This window comes from Nymphaea colorata, chromosome 7 (assembly GCF_008831285.2).
Source record: "Nymphaea colorata isolate Beijing-Zhang1983 chromosome 7, ASM883128v2, whole genome shotgun sequence".
Taxonomy (NCBI): Eukaryota; Viridiplantae; Streptophyta; class Magnoliopsida; order Nymphaeales; family Nymphaeaceae; genus Nymphaea; species Nymphaea colorata.
Window position 1 is genome coordinate 19,979,981 of NC_045144.1, and position 16,909 is coordinate 19,996,889.

At 39.6% G+C, this 16,909-nt stretch overlaps 2 protein-coding genes and 1 pseudogene across 2 annotated transcripts; 1 reads left to right on the forward strand and 2 right to left on the reverse strand.

Annotated features, from left to right (window-relative positions):
• Positions 1–7,648: 7,648 nt before the first annotated feature.
• LOC116257191 (probable long-chain-alcohol O-fatty-acyltransferase 5) lies at positions 7,649–8,946 on the reverse strand. Its single transcript, XM_031633803.2, has one exon. The coding sequence runs from the start codon at positions 8,907–8,909 to the stop codon at positions 7,779–7,781; it is 1,131 nt and encodes a 376-aa protein (XP_031489663.1). The 5' UTR covers positions 8,910–8,946; the 3' UTR covers positions 7,649–7,778.
• Positions 8,947–11,805: 2,859 nt separating this feature from the next.
• On the forward strand, positions 11,806–12,551 carry LOC126410204 (uncharacterized; annotated as a pseudogene).
• A 2,953-nt stretch (positions 12,552–15,504) lies between these two features.
• LOC116257192 (acyl-CoA--sterol O-acyltransferase 1-like) lies at positions 15,505–16,566 on the reverse strand. The gene has a single exon (XM_031633804.1). It carries the CDS (start codon positions 16,564–16,566, stop codon positions 15,505–15,507), a length of 1,062 nt encoding a protein of 353 aa, XP_031489664.1.
• Positions 16,567–16,909: the final 343 nt, after the last annotated feature.

The following is a 16,909-nucleotide window of genomic DNA, read 5'->3' on the forward strand; positions in this document are numbered from 1 at the left end:
CCCCCATAAATTTATGTTCTTTTTCATGAACAGTGTCATGATTGAAAACGAAAAGTATTTTCAGAAAAGTTAACCGAGTTCTTCGATTTGTAAAATCCCAAGGTTTGTCCGAAAACTTAACTGGGTCGTTGGGCTAAAACCTCTTCGTATGTGCTGGAGGAGAATGTTGTGTATAATAGAACGAATTTTGTAAATAAGAAGTAACAAAAGGGCCTTGGTCTTCATGTTTAGCTGTTCGTCTCTCTTCGGGATGGCCTTGTTTAAATGTAATCTTTAGTTGTAAACAAGCTACCATCTTGTCAATTAATTCACAGAACAGAAAGCAGATTGCCAAACTGTATATGCGCCTGCAGCAACCGTTTTGTCTAGAGACCAAAAATTTCTGTTCCACTTATTCATTTTTTATTGTAGAGAGTTGCTATTTTAGCGTTTAATGATCTTCTTTGACAGATTTCAACTCTTATATGCTTGGATTAGGTTGCTTACTTGACAGTGGCGAAGATGTCAGACCTCTTTGAAATGAGATCTGCCAAATGAACAAATCTGCTTTCAATCGTTTGGAGAACAAAGTAGTGGGCAGTACTACACAAACTGTTGGATCTGCTTTCAATGATTTGGCCAAGAGAAAAGAATACAGTAAAACACAAAGAGTTATCTTATAGATGTAGTTGGCTGGAGTAGGACTGAGACTTGCGCCGTTATCATGTGGAAGATCGGTTTCCCCAATGACAACAAAAAAAGCTACATAAAAGCAAAAGCAGGCGCAATAGGTAACTATCAATATGACTAATGGCCACAGTGCATTCAGCACCATGTCAAGAGCCAAAAAAAATCATTGAAAAATGGCAGCCAAATTTTGCTTGCCTACGAATAATTGCATCATATTGGTTCTAGTTGGGTCTCCTGCAATTGATCCTCACTTCACCTTGGGTTCCAGTGAGGGGGCTAAGGTTCGCCATCTTGGCCATCGCATTGGCGAAGTCGTTCAGTACTGTAAGTTCTGACAATGGAGTCAGTGGCTCCGCCATTAAAGAGGACCTGTATTTCCGAACCAGTGTTAAACTTAAAAAAACAAAAATGTCTGTGCCGTCTCGTTTCTTTGAACATATTTTCAGAAACGGAGTTCACGAATCGCCACCCAGTTTTGCAAATTCTGGTCTCTGGCAACGCCTGAAAACATGCCTCTTAAGCTTAAAATTTCCCTCGCCTCTCCTTCAGCTTTGAAAACGGTTTCTATTATGTTTTCTATGAACTAAGTTATGAAAAATAGTTTTCTTGCTCAATTGGGATTTCATAAATAGTGATTACTGTGGACTTTGAGGCTTAATATTAGAATATTGAGGTATAATTTTGGTCCCTTTCTATTTGTATGCTGGTTCTATTTATGAGCTTATTACCTTGACTGAAAATGAATTGGGATCCTAAGTTGGGTATAGTTTAGCTGATACGAGATTAACAAAACAGATTGAGTTCACACTTATTATTAAAGGTTGACCTTGTAGAAAAATAACCGAAGGTATATAAAAGACATGCGGGTCGGTTTAGAGAATTAGTATAGTTGGATTTGGATCTCATTTATCTTAAAATAGATGTTTTGGTTTATGTAAGTTTGAATTCAATTATGTTTTTAACTAATCATACCAGTGATGCGCTGAATATCCATTGGTACATATTCCGTTTGATTTGAAATATGATTCATTGTGAAAAAACAGGTTTAGAATACATCACCTTGAACCTACTAGACTTTGAGTCTAAGTAGTTTGGAACAAGGTTGATTAAATTAAGGAGTTTTTCAGAAATTTGTCATTTGGTGGTGCGTTTGAAACTTGATGTGCGTTTGATTCAAATAATTTTAAAATCTGTTCTGCATGCAGAAAGAATTGCTTACAATCTTGAATGTTGTTTTATGAATTATTGGTCTTGAATTATGTTCCAAGAGTTTTGAATTTGATACCAAATCTTGGTTTGGATCCGACTTGTTTTCAAACTTACTATACCAGTTGTTTATGAAAATAAATATTTAATGGCTTCCAAAGAATTTCATTTAAACTAGATATATTGGGTGTTTCAAATGGAATTGGATACGGATTTCACTTGTTTAGAGCCTATTCATTCGAATTAAATTTGATTTGCTTTGAGAATTCAGGCATTTTGGATTTGTTTATTTTTATAAAGAGATTTGATTCAGATACAAATCCAAAATCTAGTTCGACCAAGTTAGTTAAATTTACATGGATTCGAACTCAATTTCTCATGTTTAATTGTTATAAATTAAATCCAAAATAATAGACAAATTTATGAAAATAAGGCAATACTTGAGATAAACCAATAGATATGGATATGGATCTCCTATATTTTATTTGCATTTAATAGATGTGGACTGAATTCATTTCATGCACACCTATGCCTATTACTTGCTGCAAAATACATGTGGATTTAGACCTGACTTATCATAACATATGTATATGCTTGCAATATGCACTTGTTTGTGTTGTGGCCTGAGAACATGATGGACATTTAGACCACTGTATTTTAGAAAAAACATGAGTTAATTATGTACCGTGGTGAGTTGACGAGAGAAACTTAATTATGTTTGCAAGCATGCCAATGTATAACAATTATTGCATGCATATGTACTTATTAGATACATGACATCGTTGTTTCAAATAGTCGTCATTCTTGAATGTTTCATCTATGGGCACATGGAATATTTGAACCATGCAATGTTTATATTGTCTTCATGCTGTATAAGGTAAGTTTGATGTTGAAAATATTGACATAAACCAATGTTTCATCCTAATTGTTCATTTTCAGGTGATTGTAATAGAAAGGATGGTGACGAGGTTGCTGTACTGCCATGATGATCTTATGCTGCCCAACCGAACTATGTCATAAATTGGATTTTGTAAATCTAAATACTAGGAGATATCCCATATGATCGTACTCCGTAATTTTATGAGACATTGTCTTTAAAAATGTTATTTGATTACTATTTTAGTGTTAATGATAGCACCCTTAGAAAATCATGGCACATCGTTAAAAGTTTAAACATGAGTGACATCGAACCGAGTACCCGGCAGGTATAAAGTTGATCGTCGGCCCCAGCATGATAACTAATCCGGCCGGGCTGGAGTCGCTGACAAGGGCTTTGGGCCAGCCTGAGTCCGACTTTAGCAAGTTTAAACATGAGTGACATCAAATTGAAAATTCGGCAGGTATAAAGTTGATCGTCTGCCACAGCCCCATAACTAAGCGGGCCGGGCTGGAGCCGCTGACAAGGGCTTTGGGCCAGCCTCAGTCTGACTTTAGTAAGTTTTGGGCCAGTCCAGTTCTGCCCGATGCCCAACCTTATAAACAGGCCCCTAGTTGAACTCTAGAAAACACGAAGTTCAATCTCAGGAAAATGGATTCATTTCATTTTTAGAGTCTGATATGTCTGCCGACATAAGCAAAGGACTTCGAAGGGAATTCAGGCACACTTACAGATGCTTTATCTTTGATATAGCGAGCCAAACAGCAATTGCAAAGACAGGAAGACCGTGTAACCGAAGACAACAACTTGTTTTACCATTAGAGATGCTCTTATTGGGTTCCAGTAGCATGGAAGAATTCAACACGTATATGTAACACAAATTAATATATGTCGACGAAAAGAAAGATAAATTAATGCGTGATTCCATTTAAACATTGATTTAACATTACTGACATGAGCGAATTGTTTCATTTAATACTAGCAAATCTGCTAAAATGCAGAACTAGCAGTTCTATGTAAAATTTTGTCCGAATATTTCTTTCTTTTAGAAGAGATTATTGATAAGAAAGTCAAGCACTGGGCTCATATAAGCAAGTGACAAGCTCATGGTCAGCCGAGACAAAGCCAACGTCATAAAAAAGCCAAAGAGGAAAAGTCTAATTAGATCTTAATACAGTATGGAGACATGGTTTCAATTCCCAAGCTATTTCTTATAAATCTGACTGATTTACAAAAGAAGATGCTTATGTACTATAGAATTACAGCTTTCAACCTATCCCTTGCAAATCAGATGGCTCAACCACTTATCACAGAATGCAGCCCCAATCTTCTCAACGAAGGGGCAGGCAGGCTGCCGGCGGTCGCCGCCCTGGTGGAGGCAACGGTGACACTCAGTTGCCTGACTTTTTTTTTCCAAAATAAAACTCGAAAAATCATTAAGGGTAGGTCTATCGCAGAACCACATATAGGATGGTGCGGCAGCTTTTCAATTTTCATTTGTTATATATACGTGTCTATTTAAGTGAATCAGTGACTTTTTAAAAAAAAATTCTCGCTCCGCCATTACTGGACACATGCCCCCTCCCTCATTGTCCTTCCCGAGGCAGAGAAGGCGACAGCCTCCCCGGAATTCAAAGCTGCCAAGTGTCATCCTTTATTTTTAGATTTTTCAAGACAAGATGACATGTGTATGAACAGCTCAACCAGCCGAGCAGTTAGTTTGGTGGGTATATATATATATATATAACATAAGCGCGCTGGGAGCCGTGTCTACCACATTTTTGGGATGTAGAGATCATCACGGCCACCTCCTTACCAATCAGTATCCCTAAAAACTGGCATCTAGCAAATGAACAATCAATGAGATTAAAAAGAAAGCATTAATTATATGTTCATTTTGAAGGCAATTAAATGTTCTTGGACCCAAATGCCGTCCCGGCACCATGTGGTATTGCGATAGCTTAAAAGCAGCACAGCCAGGTGTCTAACTTTATGTGGTCTCTCTATTATTATAAAACAGGATGCAAATTAATAAGGTTTGTGGACCTTGAGATAGGGATGTTGGAGTAAAGGGGTGTACTCTTTAACATTCTTTTATGTTCGTATATTCGGATTTGAATTTGGAATATGAATGAAAAAAAGCCAATTCATAATAATCTGTTATTTAACTTCAAACCTAAGTCACTGAACTCTTCTATTTTATTGCCGTATACGGCTCCGACTCATACTCAAGCCCAATTAAAATGTCATATTATTAAATTACTTATATAATATATGTTGTTTTGATATTTTCTTATGCAATACAATTATTCAAGTATGTTATATACATTAATAATTAAATTGTAATAATAACATATACATGCTTATTCTGTTATATATATAATAAATTTTAAAAATAATAATAATAAAATACCTTCATCGCACCGCTCCACTGCCGCACTTAAATTTTTTTTGGATGTGCCACTCCGGTACCGGCACTCCGCACTCTGGTGACATACTCTGGTGGCATAGCTTTAAACTGAATCTGCTCCACAATAACAGACGATGGTGGAGAGGAAGACTCTGAGCGGTGAGTGGTGCTCGCTCAGTCTAGGGCTGATGGGTAATGAAGGGAAAATGGAAGGCATTCATAGCAGTTGTGAGGTTAAGAGGATTGAGCTTCAGAAAGAATGGATAGGCCGCCATTTTTGTGTGCTGCTCTTTTTTTCTTCCCTTCGTTCTTCTTGATTTTCTTGTGGTTGATCAGGGAGGACCTCCCACAGAAGCTTAAAACGTAGAAAAATTAACGGTAGAAGTTATTTTCATGGCATTTTTCTCACCCTAACTGCCTCAAAAATTTCATTTGACAGGAGAAATCAACCGACAATCTTCAGACACATAACCAACCATCTTTCTTCCGTTGCACAAAGAAATAAAAAACATATAATCGTTCTGATCTAAACAATGTGCTTCGACAAACTAAGAAGAAATCAAGCCTTAGAAGCACTTTCAAAAAGCACCATTTTGTTCTACGAGTCATTTTCATCATTCTTAATTTAACGGTGCACCGATTTTTAAATTTTTTGACATGGACGACCACACAGTTGGAAAGGGACTGAATAAAGCTGGTTATATGTTTGTAAGCTGGTTAATGTTCAGGTGAAGTAAATTACAACAAATGCCTCTTACGAGATAAAAAAAAAAACAGCCTGATTTAGGAAGACAAAATGGTCATCCGAATGTCTTATACATGCAGCTGCATCTGCATGTTATGCACATATTAACTATATAGGTCATACCAATCAATGTACTTATACCTCCATATGCATCAAGACAAAACTTGTAATTAATTTGCATCAATTCATGACACAAGTCCTCTTAAACATAGAATTTATGTCACGGCTGGTTTCAATGCATTGGTCACATCAAAAAGCTCAAATTTAGATATTGGCTTGCTCATAAAGGATCACATGACCAAACTTCGTTATATCTCAGGAGGTGAACTAAGTTTCAATGTTTAAATATCGAGATTCCAGATAAGGGCAATGTTCACCACGAAACGTCATGACTTCGGGTTAAATTTCCCTCTTTATGTACTAAAATCATAGTTTTCCTTAACTCAACTGCTCAATGAAGCCTAGTGAAACCCTTATCATCGGTTTGATTCTCATGGATGCTATGCCTTTAAACTAAAAATGTTGGATGCGCAATATTTTAGTTGATAGATGTATCATTTCTCACTCAGTTCCCAAAGTGGCCCTTGGACCTGAAAACGGCAAGGGGAAAGAGGACGGGCTTCGGTCTTTTCTTTTCGGGGTACCGCTCCTCCTCCCCTGAATCTCACTAATTATTAATGTTATTAGCTTTTGTAATCCTCAAAATGTCAAACAATAGCTATATTAAATACGAACCATTTTTCAATAACTTATCAAGTTACTTGATATATTTTCAATCATTTTAAATGATCATTCTTTTAATTACTAATGAAAGTCCAAATGCTTTCCTTGTTCAAGGTTTGGAACTACATTAAATCTTAATTAATAATATGCCAGATGAGATTTGATACAATTGACCTACTATGGCTGCCAAAGTTTGTTATATAAACTCCCAATTCTAGAACTAATTTAAACAAGTAAACAGATTTTGCTTCCTGAACATCTAGACGACTACTTAATTGGAGCACAAGTCTCATAAGGATCCACCTTAGTTATTACACCGTGTTCTCTAAGCCCTTGATTTCTACAAATTCCTGGTTCTCGGCCATGTGGAAACAGAACCGGTTGCTTCATAGAAATGATTAAGCCAGCCAATTATGCTTAGGTCCGATGCTGCTGTTAAAGTTCACAAAACCCTATCTTCATTGCAAGAGAATGTTGTATCTGTCAAATAGGTAACTTAACTCTACGAATACTGGTGACTAAAGGCCTCTATTTGCATATAACTTTGACCCCTTATTGGTTCACCTTCAACAGTTAATCTTTGATTTATTACTCCAATAAAAGTTATCAGTGACATATATATACATATATACTTTATAAAATACAAAGCATATTTAGGTGAAATACTCTTCAGACTATCATATAGGCCGTGAGTTGCATTTCCAGTCAAGTGCATGCATCCTATATACGCGAAAAGAAAAGGGGAGATATTTTGGTAATGATTTAAAAAGTAATGTCTTTTCTAATCTTTTCACTTTTTTCGATTTTCATATTTTGTTCTTATAAAAAGTCTTTTTTAATTTATTAACTGGAGGTATTTTCTCATTAACCATAAAATTTAGTTCACCAATATGACATACATAAATGCCCTTAATGATGCAGTTAGGACCAAGGGTTTAATAAAAAGGAAAATGGAATAAACACAAAGGTAGACAAGATTCACTTGCTACTCCCTACCATCTGCCGAACAGTCACACGATATAAGAGGCACGACTCGTGTGCCATTTTTATTGGAAAGACGTGACACGACACAGGAGCTGGGGGTTTGCACCCTAAAGAAAAAGGGCAAGCGGCGGAGATCGGCCGTGCCCAGGCGGCGAAAGCCAGATCTAGGCGCGACCTAGCAGCACTTTCAAAGCGGACTGGACCTCAGCTGCGGCCTTCGAGTCCAAGCCAATCCGTATCAGCGGCGGGTAAAATAGCCACATCGCCGTCACGTAGAGCATGGTCAGAGTGACGGCCACCTTCAATGCGCGGGGCAGGGGGACGGCGCCGGCGAACCTCTTCACGCAAGCCTCTCCAGCTACAAGGAAGCCATGCAGGACGAAGAAGCCGGTCCACTCCCACTTTGGAGGCTCCAGGATCAGGTAGTACATCACCAGCTCGTGCATGAGCGCGGACACCAGGAAGGTTGCCACGATAGCCACCAGGCGCGCCGGGAACGAGCCTACCAGGCGCGAGCACGCGGACCGGACGGGCCAGTACACGGCGGGCCTGAGCGTGGCGGTGACGACAAGGTTCCAGCGGTGGCCCCAGAAGTTGGCGAGGGACGTCGCCAGGTACGGCCGGTCGAACTGCTGCTCGACCTCGACGCCCAGCCAGAGGCGCGCCGGGATGGTCCCGACGGCCAGGAAGGCGTCGAGGGAGGAGGACATCAGCAAGGTGTAGAGCGCGGGAAGGCACAGCGCCCGGCGCCGCTGTACGTAGTCTGTGAACAAGGCGCCGAGGGAGAGGAATATGGTGGATAGCGCGAGTGCAACTCTCGGCAAAGTCGTCCCTGAGGAGGAATGCTGATGGTGGTGGTGCTGCTCCACTTGCCGCCGGTCTTTGCTGGTTTCCGGCAGTCTGATCTGGATGGGGAGGGCGGCGAAGGCAACGAAGTGGGGGAGGGAACGGCGGTGGAGGAGGAGGGGCCCAGAGTCGAAGCAAAAGAGGAGGAGCCTGAAGTTGCAGAGCCATGAGAGGAAGAAGACACAGGTTATGCGGAAGGCTATGGAGGAGAACAGCCAGGGGAGGATGAAGAAGAGGTAGACGATGGGGAGGGTGGCGATGAGGCGGGGAAGGTTCTTGGGGACTCTGGATACGACGATGTGGACGAAGGTGAGAGAGGCGACGGTGGAAAGGAAGACTCTGAGAAGTGCATCTAACTCGCTCAGTCTCGGGCTGATGGGTATGACGAAGGGAAAGCGGTAGGCGTTCATGGCTGTCGTGAGATTGAGAGGATCGTGGACAACTGCCATTTTTATAGGCGAATCTTCTTTCTTTCTGTCCTTTCGATCCTCTTCGTCTGGTTGAAGAGGGAAGTACAAAGCTTAATAATTTTAATGGCTCCCAGTGTTGAATGACACTGGGAGCCATTTTAATGGCATCCATTTTCTTACCATAGCAGCCTAACAATTTTGTTAGACATGAGAAATCAAAAACTTAGATCTTAATCGCCACACCGGGGAGCTAAAAGTTTTTTTATGGTAGGATCAAACTATAACTTTTTAATTTTTTTTTTATAGGCGGCTCTTCTGTGTTTTAATTCATGGAACAAGGAAAAACAGATCTGGAAACTAAGGCCCCAGGCTTTAAAGGAAGAAATATTAATGTTCAACAAATTTAAAGTTTAAGAACATCAAGACAAAGTAATAAAACACGAAAGCAAGCCTTGATCGTTCTTTTTTATCAAATTTCTTAATACATCATCCAAATCAGCTTTGAGGGTAGACCATAACCAAACACGAGAGGTTGTTTGTAAGAACAATATCGTGTTTTTATGCTACATAATCTAAAATAGTATCTCCTTATTAAATGCAATAGTGACATTTACGATTAATATTTAGTAATTTAGAAATATAATGTTCTTCTTAGCAAAATAAGGTTCTCATTTGTCTCGGCATGCATAAATCCACAATCTATCTCCAAGTCATCTTGAAAATGTGATTACTAGTCCTGATAATTAAAAATTTTAACGCAATAAAATGGCACGTGCATTTAGAAAATAGTAAAATATAGTAGGTGGGCAATGTCCCACCATCCCAAGAACTTGCCCACCACGTTAAATATATATTATGAATTACTATGTACTATTAATTACTGTCAAAACATTCAACGCTCAACCGGTGCTGACATACTAATTTTTTCCAAAGGTAGACTTGATTTTTTCTCAAGCTATTTACCGCTTATTTTTGGCGCTCCCTTAAAAAAAAATTTCAAATCAAGTGAGTGAATGATGACTATTTTTCTATTAATTATCCATCATGGGTCGATGGTGATGGTTAAATGACTCGCCGACTCTAAAAAGCAGATGCATGTCACTACTTTTCAAAGTCACTCAATCATTTAAAGAAAACAGACCCACATAAAGGTGACTGACTAAGTGACTCTCCACAGTAAGAATATATATATATATATATATATATATATATATATATATATAAACAAAAGTATATAGAAATAATTATTTAGATGTTAAATTTGCTCTCAAAACATTAAATAATGGAGGCATGTAACCAACGTTCTATCATGCACATAATATCTATTTGTCTTCGGATCCGCCATTCATTATAAGGAAGAAGGTTGATGAGGTCACGAGGCAGCTGATTGGTGAAGGAGAGCATTTATTTGACGGCGTAGGCTCTAAGGGATGCTCACATACTGTTGAACAAGTTAGGCAGCTGCGTCAACTTGCCAGATGCAAGTAATCTAAAAGCAAACATTATTTTTTTTTGTATTTTTTTAATTTTCATTTAATGATTATAACATACTAGTTTTAAATATTTCCAGCTATCCACGCATTTTGAAAAATTTCAATTTTTTTGTATTATCTAGTTAAATCTCAAATCATTCTTAATCTAAAATAAACCTGTTTGCTTAATTAATTGGTTCTTTCAAAGATAACAAGTGGGTACATAAGACCTTAATTAAGGAGGCATTTGGTAACAGAAATATTGCATGCTTTAGAACCCAATGTCCGATGAATCTGTTCTAAAGGGCTCTGTGTAGCTTTGTAGGTGCGGTGCCGTTCCATTGGCAGTACACAGCGACATAAGAACAAGGGAAAGACTCAATGGACATCTGCTCATCCCAATCCTTCTTAAGAGGGCGTTTGGATTGAGTGACACTTTGTTCCAACGACCACAATTCACTGGACAGGAAACAATGGAGGACACGTGGTTCTCCTGTACGTCAAGAGTACATTTTTGTGTTCTTATGGGAAATGACCTCTCCCCGTGGAACCGGAGGCATTTATTTCTTTGGAAACTGCTCGCACTCAAAACCCTCACACTCTTGTCGCTCAATATCCTCACACTGGAGTCGTCTCTCTCGCTGTCTCCTTGTCTTGCTCCTCGAAACTCTCATGCCGAAGTCACTACTCTCGCCGTCTCACTCTCCTGCAAACTCGTTGTCTCCCTCTCTTGCTGCTCGAAACCCTCACACTGAAGTCGTCTCTCTCACTGTCTCACTTTCCTGCACACTCGTCGTCTCCCTCTCTTGTTGCGCAGGTAATCATCTCTCTCTCTCTCTCCCTCTCTCTTCGTTGCTGGTGATGTGGTGACTCTGCTCTCCGTCTCTCTTCCGCCATAACATGAACTTGCAGCTCACTCGGTGGAGCTGCTTGCGCCACAAAAAAACATCGCCCCATCGTTGCAAGGGCTCAAAAACAATCAGGTGAGGCGTTATTATCCTTTTTCTATTCCGTGCTATAATTGCTATTTAATTTTATCCCCAACGGTGTGAGACCAAAATCTTGGGTCCGTTGCAGTGGGTGGCTTGCTCTTTATATATATATATATATGTGTCTGTGCGGGGGCGCTCACCCCTTTTGATCGACCTTCTTTGTCTTTGTCTCTCTTTCATTTTCCTTGTGCAATGCCTCTTTTGTTTTCTCTTACCAATTTTAGAATTGTACAGCTGAACTCTTTTATTGGTATCATTGCATGCTTCCTTATTTTATTATCTTTGTTTTCTCATTTTTAAGAATACTATGTGACTCTTTGGAAGAGAAGAGAAAATAGTGCATGAGTTGGTCATGTTACTATTTTATTCTTGAGAGAGCAGATGGAATGTAAAATCTGGTTAAGGTTACGAAGTTTTTCTATAGATTGGCGAGAGGCGGGGGTTGGAGAATGCACATCCAAATTGTGAAGGATGGCAATTCATTTCGGAGGTGTGCATTTCCTTTGTCTCTGGGTCTTATGTGTGTAGCAAGGCGAGTCGAAGAGAAGAATATTGCATTCTGGTCCCGTGGTGATGGCGACGACATTGTTTGTGTTCTTGACTCCAAGCTTGCTGTTTCAGTTGCCCAACCAGAACAGAGTGGTGGAGTTTGCAAACCTGTACACCAGTGGGCTCTCCATTTTGATTCACTCCATCATCTCTTTGGACTGGTCACCATATTCCTCATAGCCATCAGGCTTCATATTTACACAGGATAGAAGCTCCAGGAAGCATGAAGCAGAGTCTCCCTCCTTTTTCTTGATCTTTCTTTTGTTTCACTTTTTAAACTGCTGCTTTGTGCTTGTCTCCCTTCCCTCCTGTCTACCTCTTTCTGTGCCTGGGTCCTGTGGTCTGCAAGATGTTTTTATTGATTCTGTGACATTTGGTTAAATGTTATCTGGATGCTTTCGCTGTGTTTTATTTCCTTCTTGTTCTTGTCATCCTATTGTAACTAATTTCAATATTTAAAGCAAGCTTAGGGTTTATAAGAGTTTAGCTGGACTACCACCTACTTGTTTTTTAACAACTAGATGGGAGAAATGCATGTTCTTGAAAGGGTTTTAGAGAAAACCCAATGCTTCTCTTCCCTCTGTCTCCCCAAACATGCAAGATAGAAAGGAAGTATCATCTCCCATGGTCTGTCTTGATTGATGGGCAATCAGTTACCCGTTTCTTTGCAGTCAAATGTGGAAAATTAGAATCATCATGGAAGATTAGATCATGTCGAGCCGGCCTAATGCCCGGGCAATTAACCATGGTTTAAAGCTGATAATGTGTATATAGTCCATGCATTATTTGTGTGATTTTGTTTATAAATTGTTAATAACATTTTTATTAATATATTGTAGTGAAATAGTTTTGATGTTTGTTTTTTGTCATTGTCAAGCCAATTATACATGTTGTTTCTCTATTAGTGCATATTGTATTATCACTAATATTCACATAAATTATTGTTGCAATGCAGGGAACAAGGTGAAAATGCAATAGACAGCATTATTTTATGGTGGTTGTACGATCGTCACCATTTTGAAGTCATGGACTTCAATGAAGAATATCAAAGTTTTTTTTGTCACCTAATTGTTGTGATGTACCTTTACCTATTTTTGGATGCTTGTATCTGAATATTTTCATATAGTTTGTATCTAACAAATTGAAACTTACTCTTTAGTTATGTTTTTTTGTTGTTTATAATTAGATTATGTTTTTTTTATAATATATGAATTTTATGTCATTTTTGTAGACAAAGGAAGAGAAAACAAAAATAAGAAATGACAAAGAGTATTTTTTTTGGCTCGTGCATTTTTGATTTTTTGTATTTGTAGAGATAGAAAGAGCAAGAGGGAGAGTACTTTTGTTGGCTTAGATACTTTCTTAACATATTTTATTTGTTTTTTCTTATTAGACATGGATTTTAAGTCTCTCGTGTGTATAGAAAAAAAAGATTGAGAGTGGATATTTTTATTTGTTTATATTTTTAATAACTTTTCAAAAATATATTCCTTTCGTATGTGAATTTTTATTGAGAGAAAGAAGTAATATTTTTATTAGTTCATATATTTTTCAGTTGTTTTATGATGTGCTTTATATATAGAAAGAGAGAGAGAGAAATAAAAAATACTTACATGTGTTAACTTGTCTGTCTAGTTATTTAAACAAACGGTAGACGATAGAAGTTAAAAATTTTGTTTTTATAAACAAACACTGGACAAAGTTACAACTTGTTCACATGGACAAGGACTCCTTGTCCTTAGGACATTTATTCTTTGTAACCAAACGGTATTTATGGATCATGCTCTAATTTGTTGGCTAAGTAATTAGGTGTTATATTTCATTGATTAATAGAGTAAGAAAAACTTTACTGATAAGACAAATTTCATCTCAAGGTCCTCTTCTCATCCTTTGGATCGCAGGGGGCGTTATACCGGGATTACTTGTCTTTGTTGTCCTGATTAGACTACAGTTCAACAAGGAAGAAAAACTTTTCCATTTCTTATCGCTCCCTTCCATATAAAGGAACTTCTCAGTGAGAGAAACTTTCTCTGTTATGCTGCAGGGAGATTATTGCAAGGAAAATAATAGAACAACAAGGCAGACTTTTAATGCTTGAGGATTTAGGTTTTCTTTTTCACCCTATTTAACTAAACTAATTAACATTGGATCGGTAACCAGACATATTTGATCAATTAATCAGTCTTTCTGTTTGAGGGATGGCTCTACCAACTCCATCCTTTTCTCAAGAAAAAAAATATTCGACTTGTATTAGGTGTGCAAGCATCATTTTGTGCATTGACTAAAACCATAATTTTTCGTGAGGGGCACTAATATCTAAAAAAAAACATATATATATATATATATATATATATATATATATATATATATATATATATATATATATATATATATATATATATATATATATATATATATATATATATATATATATATATATATATATAATGACTTTGTCTACCTAAAGTCATTCAGCTTATTCATGGGGGTCGTATGATCTATTATGATAGATAATTAAGAGAAAAATGAAAAGAAAGAACGGTTGTAGATGTTTCTGTCTTCAATTAGTAGTTCACATCTATTATATTATATATATATATATATATATATATATATATATATATATATATATAGTCTATTTCAATAGTCTCTAGGTTAATGAATATAATATTGAGTCAAGTTTGTTCATCTTACAACAAGGACTTTCAGATGGGTATTTTCTACATGTCTTTCCCTCAAAATATATGAAAGTAGCAGAGAATCTTTGGTTGTTCGGCACATCATACAGGCTTACGTTATGGTTATTTTGATCATTTACAGAACATTTTTATTTTGCCGGCACTTTATGGATTTTCCAGGAACATATTATTTGTTAAGCTAAACAAAAGGCGAAGCTGGTTATGTGCATCCTTGTGCACAAAAAATTATGCACCAAGTGTATTTACAAGAATACCTCCTGTCATTTAAAAAAAAAGCCCTTTGCAACAATAAAATAGGTCAACCCTTTGGGTCATTTGTTTTTCGATAGGGTGTTTGATAAGAAAACCAAAACATATTTTATATGCTAAATGCCGTAAACAGTTTTCTAGAAAATGTTTACTCACGTTTGATTTTATCATGCGCCGCCCGACTGAAACTTTCACGAAATGTCTTCCGTGCTAATCAAACGCTCTATAAGTGATTTATGTCCTTACCCGTACATCCCGCCCATAAGCCCCTGGCTTAAACAAATGGTGGAATTTGTCTTGAAAAATTTCACTTGTTCTCCATTTTAAAAGAGGAAGGGGAATGGGACAGCTCTGACTTTCTTGCTTTTTACTTGAAGCAAACGTCTCCCGCACGGCAGTAAGTACGAAGAATGACGAAGTTAAGTACTCTTCAACATATTATATGCCGTATATAACAAGTAGCGTTCTAATAAAAAAATGGACATAAACCAAACACGAGACGAAAAACGAAGATGACATTCACCTAAGTCTCTCTCACATCGACCTCACAGTGATACTGTTAAAACAGGCACAATTCGTGCCGGTTAAATTAAGACACTGTGACAAGACGCCGGAGCTGCCATTTATCAGGCGACCGGCGACCAGGCGAGCCCCAGGCCGAGAAGGACCAGACCTAGACGCGACTTAGCAGCCCGCCAAAAGTGGACTGGACCTCAGCCGAGGCCTTCGAGCCCACGCCGATCCGTATCACCGGCGGGTAAAAGAGCCACACCGCCGATGCATAGAGCAAGGTCAGCGTGAGGGCCACTTGGAGGGCGCGGGGCAGCGCGACGGGGCCCAAGGCCCACTTCAGGCAGAGCTCTCCGGCGATAAGGAAGCCGTGGAGGACAAAGAATCCGGTCCACTCCCACGTCGGGTACTCCATGCTCAGGTAGTACAGCATCAGCTCGTGCATGAGCCCGGACACCAGGAAGGTCGCCAGAATCGCCACGAGGCGCGCCGGCATGGAGCCCATCAGGCGCGAGCACGCGGACCGGACGGGCCGGTACACGGCGGGCTTGAGGGTGGCGGCTACGATGAGGTTCCAGCGGTGGCCCCAGAACCCGCCGAGCGACGTCGAGCGGTAAGGCCGGTCGAACTGCGGCTCGAGCTCGACGTCTAGGAACAGGCGCGCCAGGACGGTCCAGGCGGCCACATGGACGTCGAGGACGGAGAACATCAGCAGGGTGTAGAGCGGGGGGAAGGCTAGCTCCGGCCGCCGCTGTGCGTAGTCGGTGGACAAGGCGGCGAGGGAGAGGAACGTGATGGATTGCGCGAGCGCAACTCTAAGCAGCGTCGTCCCCCAGGAATGCTGATGGTGGCGGTCCTGCTGCACGTGCTGCTGGTCTTCGCTCGGTCTGCTGTGCGGCTGCCTGATCTGGATGGGGAGGGCGGCGAAGGCGACGAAGTGGCGGAGGGAATGGCGGTGGAGGAGGAGGGGGCCGGAGTCGAAGCAGAAGAGGAGGAGCCTGAGGTTGCAGATCCATGAGAGGAAGAAGGCGCAGATTGTGCGGTGGGCTATGGAGGAGAAGAGCCAGGGGAGTAGGAAGAAGAGGTAGAAGATGGGGAGGGTGGCGATGAGGCGGGGGAGGTTCTTGGGGAGCCTGGACACGACGATGTGAACGAAGGTGAGGGAGGCGACGGTCGAGAGGAAGGCTCTCAGCAGCGCGTCGAGATCGCTCGATCTCGGACTCATTGGTGCGAAGGGAAAACGGTAGGCGTTCATGGCTGTCGTGAGGCTGAGAGAATTGAGCTCCAGAAGGAAATTAAGATGGATGGGCAGCCATTTCTGCGTGAGTTGATGTTCTGGTTTTGGTTTCGAGTTGCAGGAGGTTACGCTCTTGTATTGAAGCTCATAAACAATCCAAGTCAAAGCTAGTTAATTATGCATTATTTATAAGCTCACCTCACGGATATATATATAGAAAAAGAATATAAAAAGTGACACACATACAATTCAAAAATGCCCAGCAATGGAGAAATTCCATATGAACTGATTTAATTAGTATATGGATGTGTGGCGAAATTATAGTTATGGC

Bases quoted from the DNA above. Each gene is read 5' to 3' on its own strand.
- LOC116257192 (XM_031633804.1), bottom strand. From the start codon at position 16,566: ATGAGTCCGAGATCGAGCGATCTCGACGCGCTGCTGAGAGCCTTCCTC.
- LOC116257191 (XM_031633803.2), bottom strand. From the start codon at position 8,909: ATGGCAGTTGTCCACGATCCTCTCAATCTCACGACAGCCATGAACGCC.